The sequence below is a fragment of the Bufo gargarizans genome, chromosome 7 (genome assembly GCF_014858855.1).
Source record: "Bufo gargarizans isolate SCDJY-AF-19 chromosome 7, ASM1485885v1, whole genome shotgun sequence".
Classification (NCBI taxonomy): domain Eukaryota; kingdom Metazoa; phylum Chordata; class Amphibia; order Anura; family Bufonidae; genus Bufo; species Bufo gargarizans.
This window is the reverse complement of record NC_058086.1, coordinates 172,211,629-172,216,977: the sequence shown is the minus strand read 5'-3', so window position 1 is coordinate 172,216,977 and position 5,349 is coordinate 172,211,629. Positions and strand designations below refer to the sequence as shown.

Here is a 5,349-nt window from a genome sequence, read left to right as displayed (position 1 = left end):
AGACCCCTGTAACAACATGCGGGTCTCATTTATTTTTTAACCGAACACCCCCCCCCTTTCTCTTTAGATATTTTCATCTGCAGCAGAAATTCTGCATTTGTTGTAAAATCCTCATGCGTTTCCAATTCATGTGCAATAGTATTGGACACCATTATAACCAGTGACCAGAAGAAACCCACCCGGTGGATCCTAGGCCCCGCCCCAAGCAGAGACTGGACACATTAATACAACATGTAATCATTGTTTTATTTCTGTAAAAATATATATACAAGGAATGTAAGTGAACAGTTTACTGCGGGAACTGTCCACACGCGTCTGAACACATGTATAAAACCTGTCACAGAACACTGGTGGCGAGCAGTCCCTCCAAACTGCCGCTGCAATACTGGAAGATGACTGCATGATAGATCGGGGTTCAGATCATGCAAAGCTGAAGATACAGAAGGTCTGCCCATGTGCAGCCAGTTACCCTAATCTACTGCTTCTCTGTTATCAGCCATTTCATGCTGGGGAGAAGCTGACTGTAGCACTCGTCAATGCGATGAATGGGAGGAGGTGTAGAAACGTCCCTCATGTCCTACAGCTCCAGGGCTGGGACAGACATTTACCCCAATAAACTAGTATTTGGGGTACTGGCCCTTTAACAGAATACATGTGTAATACCTCCGACACAATCAGCCTCAGGTTTCAATTTTGGCAAACAGAGGAATAAAAATAAAAAAAACTGATACTTTTAAGACCAAAAAGGAAAAAACAAACCATCAGATGAAATTCACCAAACATGAAATTAATAAAATGTCGCAACTCGACGTCTGTAGAAAACTGGTTAATATGGAAGAACCAGAACATCCGAGAACACATGGCCACATCTCCATCCAATGCCGAGGAACCTAGTAAATCATGTCTCTCAACCATGCCTATGGCCGCTTTAGACGAGCGAGCATCACGCTCCCGTCCTGACCTCCCAGCACTGATGGGGTCGCATAGCATTAGATTGATTTATGATGCCATGTAACCCTTACAGTTCTGGAACGTATTGGATAACAGTGACAGCATTATGGTGCATGTGGAGATGCTGGACTGCACAGTCCATATGAAATTTAGAAAGCACTTAAGAAATGTTGCCGGATCTGCGTCTATGGAGAGCACCAGTGCAGTCCTGCGTGCAACTTACCCGAAAGGGGTTGTCACATTTGAGACATCGGTGTCAGATTGGGGCAGGTCCTATCTCCAGAACAGAACCCCCCGAAGCGTGTGAAGAACAGTTGTCCATGCGCAGCTGCCCTCCATTCATTTCTATAGGAGTTCCAGAAATGGCTGTATACTGGCTCGGCCATTTCCAAGCCCTAGAAGTGAACGGAGCGGTGGGTTCACTCTCCATTAATTTCTATGGGACATCCGCGCTCACAGCTTTTCTTTCCCCCAGGAGGTACAAGACGCTCGCTTATCGGACTTTGATGGCATAGTAAAGGGGTGCAGCGTGCTCTCCAATGAATGCATTGGAGATCTTAGCACAATGGAGCTACTCTTCAGTCCAGACACTAGAAGGAAAGATCTGCCTCCTGCGCTATAATGCAATATCAATAGTCTCCAATTCACCTCTCCTACACACAGACGGCGCCGGCTCCTACAAGAGGCAGACAGATTCTCCCACCAGACGGAAATGTGCGAACAGAAACTGACAGCAAGCGATCCAGATTACCTGCCGATGTCCATCCTGTACCGCCTCACGTCCTCTCAGCGTCTAGAAGAACGTACCGTACGGTCACTACAGATGGAGGACCAGCAACGATGAGGACACAGGTGCAGATTCATCTACAGGGACCGTATATTAATCGTACATTGGATTAGACCCAGGTAGGTACTGAGGATGGTCCAGGATGGATCCAAACATTGGCGGATCATGAATCATGTGGCGGACGGGTTCATGACGTTTTTCCTTTCGTCTCTCGCCTGCTGCGATTAATAATAAATGAATTACCGTATAATAAAGCACTGCGGAGCTGACAGCAGTCAGAGCGTGCCCGCACATTAAAGAAATACCCTGGTTTCTGCCCAAAAAAAGTTATCCTTGATATAAGGAACACTTTGCAATACACAGGCAATTCCTCCCAGTGTTTAAGATCTCTGCTTGCAGTCACAGAGTAGAAACCTTCAATGTGGATATACCTCATGCCAAGTGCTGGAAGCAAGCAGAGCAGTGTCTGGTAATAGGACCTGCATGCGACAGGACAGATTTATATCCACTGGAAGCAAACAACAGATGTTCATATGGCATGACAGCAAGCAGAGATTTTAAAACTGTAAAACAGAGGATTTATAAAGTGACTCAACGCTCAAAATGTGAACCGGCCATGACAGCAGACACATCCTGTGGTGTGACTGGGTCCAGAACCATTGTCCATCCTGACACAGAACATAAAAATCTATAATCACATCAGATCAGATGCCGGTCACCTCAAAGGCAATGATAAAATAAGTCCTCACGCCCGGGACTAGTGCTTTATGGGAACTCAATACAGAAATGACAAGGGAGTGCGAACCGAGCTTTAGATCATAGATCCAAAGTTGATTTGGTAAACTTAATTTATAATGCTGCTTCCATACAGCATTAAAATGTATTGGCTCTGTGCAGCAAAACCTTGTCTCGGGCGAAGTCGCGCAAGTCTACGGTATTCCTATCTGCATATTTAAAAACAGGGATCTGAAGTCTGCTTCGATTCTGGCCGATACCTCAGTACCACTTGGGATGTTTTAAAATGTTTTTAAAGACGAAGACAGGAATACTGAAGACATTCACCGAAGCCTCGCACAACTTCTTCCAAAAAGTTTTGCTACATGGAGCCCATATGTTTTACTGCTGAACGGAAAAAGCATTCGAAAGTTTTTTAAGAAATCGGCTTCAGATCTATGTTCCGAAGCTCGAATCGCTCAAGCCTACAACAGTCAGTCAATGATCCGAAAAACCCGACAGAAAAGATGGAGCCGCCGGCCATCCGTGTACGTATCCGTAAATGATAAAATAATAAGGTGGTCTTCATAACCAGCACAGGAAGTACATGCGCTCCACGTGACGACACCAGAATCCTCCTCAACATCAGCAAAGCGGCACCATGTGCAGTCACGGGGGTAACACTGGAGAGCGTAGGGAAGCCATGCTTCTTATTTCATATGGATCCCAGTTGTAGATGGCGGCCGGGGCAGGACTCAGTCATCAATAGTCGGCAGCCAGAAAGCCTGGAGCAAGAGACGAGAGCGACAATTAGCACTCGGCACACAGGGCGGTCAATGGCAGAAAACGCTTCAACCCACAGATGTGGCACCCACACATATACCAGCCACCCGGACCCCCAGACCCGCCAACTCAGCTGCACTGTTATGTACGGCAGAGCCTGGAAGTGAAGTCCCAGGGAGCAGGAAATTATTTCCTTCTTTACTATATTTTTGTGGGGACTGTGGGGTCAGAGTACATTGCAGGCTAGTCAAGATCAGACTTCTTTTCAGGGCCTATATTAGTGTCTGAGTTCATTTTACAGGCTAAGTTCTTTAAGGGCTAATCTGGGGTCCGACCTCAATTGAGGGGCTAATCTGGGGACTCTGATTCTCTCACTAAAACAATAACTTTCCTGCTGATGCTCAGCTCAGACCTCCGCCTTACGGCAGACCCAGGTAATCGGATCTTTACTAGAACTAGTACCCCTGACATGAAGCCATCAGACCCTATACAACCTTATCTGTGACCAGGTCCTCACCATGTTAGAGCAGGCGCTGGCGAAGGTCATGAATTTGGGGTTGAACTGCAGGCAGGTGATGGGGCCGGTGTGTTTCCCGTCCAGCACAGCAACTTTCATGCCGCCCTCTCCATTCCACACATGGATCTTTCCATCCTCTGACCCTGTACAGAAACATAAGACACATCAGTGGTCGGCCTAGGAGCAACAGGACGGGACAAGAGGCTTCTTCCATCATCTTACCGATCATAATGAACTGCGAATCTGGGGTGAACGAGGCTTCAAGGGTGACGCCCTTACTGTTGTTATACCCCTGTGAGAAAGACGCAGTCGTCAGTACACCGATCATCACCATCATCAGTCACCGCTCACTCCCTCTACTCACCCCAAATGTGTGCAGTACAGCCCCTTTAAAGGCGTCCACCAGCCGCAGGAAGCCGCCGTTGGTGGCCAGTAGTATTAATTTTCCATCGTTGCTGAATTTGAGCGACGTCCACTCGCAGGTCCGGTCATAATTCATCTTAAAGGTGGCGAACGGACCCTGAGAACGGGGAAATTGTGAGCAAGAGCTTCAGGAATGAGAGACGGAAGTAGCAGAGAAGGAGCATTATAAAATTAGGCAATTTAAGACCACCAGGGAAGACGGCAGCATAAGGTCATGTGACATCCGCCGCTACTTTTACCGATAGCCAATAAGATTTCAATTTCAGGTTTATATCAGTTCTGTTATTTTACTTGATCTACAAGATCGACTGAGAGCCGGCTTCCACAGCGTCGACACACAGGAAAACCGAACGTCGTTAACACTTATTGCGTCTTATGCACGCAGCTCTGGGTGTGACTGGTGTAACTTAGTTTCTCTCCAGCCTGTGACCTTGCAGCTTCGTGCTTCCATCTGACTGGAGTAACAAACTCAAGACCGGGGCTGGTTCACCAAAAGCAAATCCCAGCACTGCTCATAGGGGTTTACCAGATCTTGTAATATTGATCACGTCCCTAAAGAGAGGCCATCAGTATCAATCATGGAGGTCTTCACATCCGACTGTTCCACCAAATATCCACTCATCACCCAGCACAGACCCCGAATGCTCCAGTACTGTCCTCACCTTATCAAAGGACCGCAGATCGTACAGCTTCACCATCTCAGAATTCACCCCCGCTGCAAAAATAAGGCCCTCAGGGTCAAAGGAGCACACCGGCTTCCCCTGCAGGTGCATCAGACCCTGTGTGAAGGGAAGAGACCGTCAGCAGGAAGGCCATCAGGGACGACACTGACATATCAGGGAGAGGGAGAAGACACTAACCTGACAGTTCGGAGAGCGAAGGTCCCATAACCTGATCGTTTTATCCAAAGATCCAGAAATAAAGGCGTCATCCACCGGAGACATGGAGAGGGCCACAACCCTGGGAACAATGGAGGACTCATCAAGACGGGGACAAAGATACTGGAGGGGGTGCAACCTCATGACCTACACAACCCATCGCCCACAGGCAACATCTTGGAAAATACACCGAATGTGGCTCCCACCAATTATACCATACAGGAGCAGAATACTACAGGAGACGACCCCTTCACTCACCTTTTACTGTGGCCTGGAAAATACCGGATGTATTTGTT

At 47.6% G+C, this 5,349-nt stretch overlaps 1 protein-coding gene across 1 annotated transcript; it reads right to left on the bottom strand.

The window, feature by feature from the left end:
* Positions 1-225: 225 nt before the first annotated feature.
* On the bottom strand, positions 226-5,346 carry WDR82 (WD repeat domain 82; the record flags this gene model as incomplete). Its single annotated transcript, XM_044302451.1, has 7 exons — positions 226-3,237; positions 3,753-3,895; positions 3,975-4,044; positions 4,117-4,272; positions 4,838-4,954; positions 5,036-5,135; positions 5,312-5,346. Coding segments are annotated over 7 exons (651 nt in total), but the record flags the coding sequence as incomplete, so codon positions are not given.
* Positions 5,347-5,349: the final 3 nt, after the last annotated feature.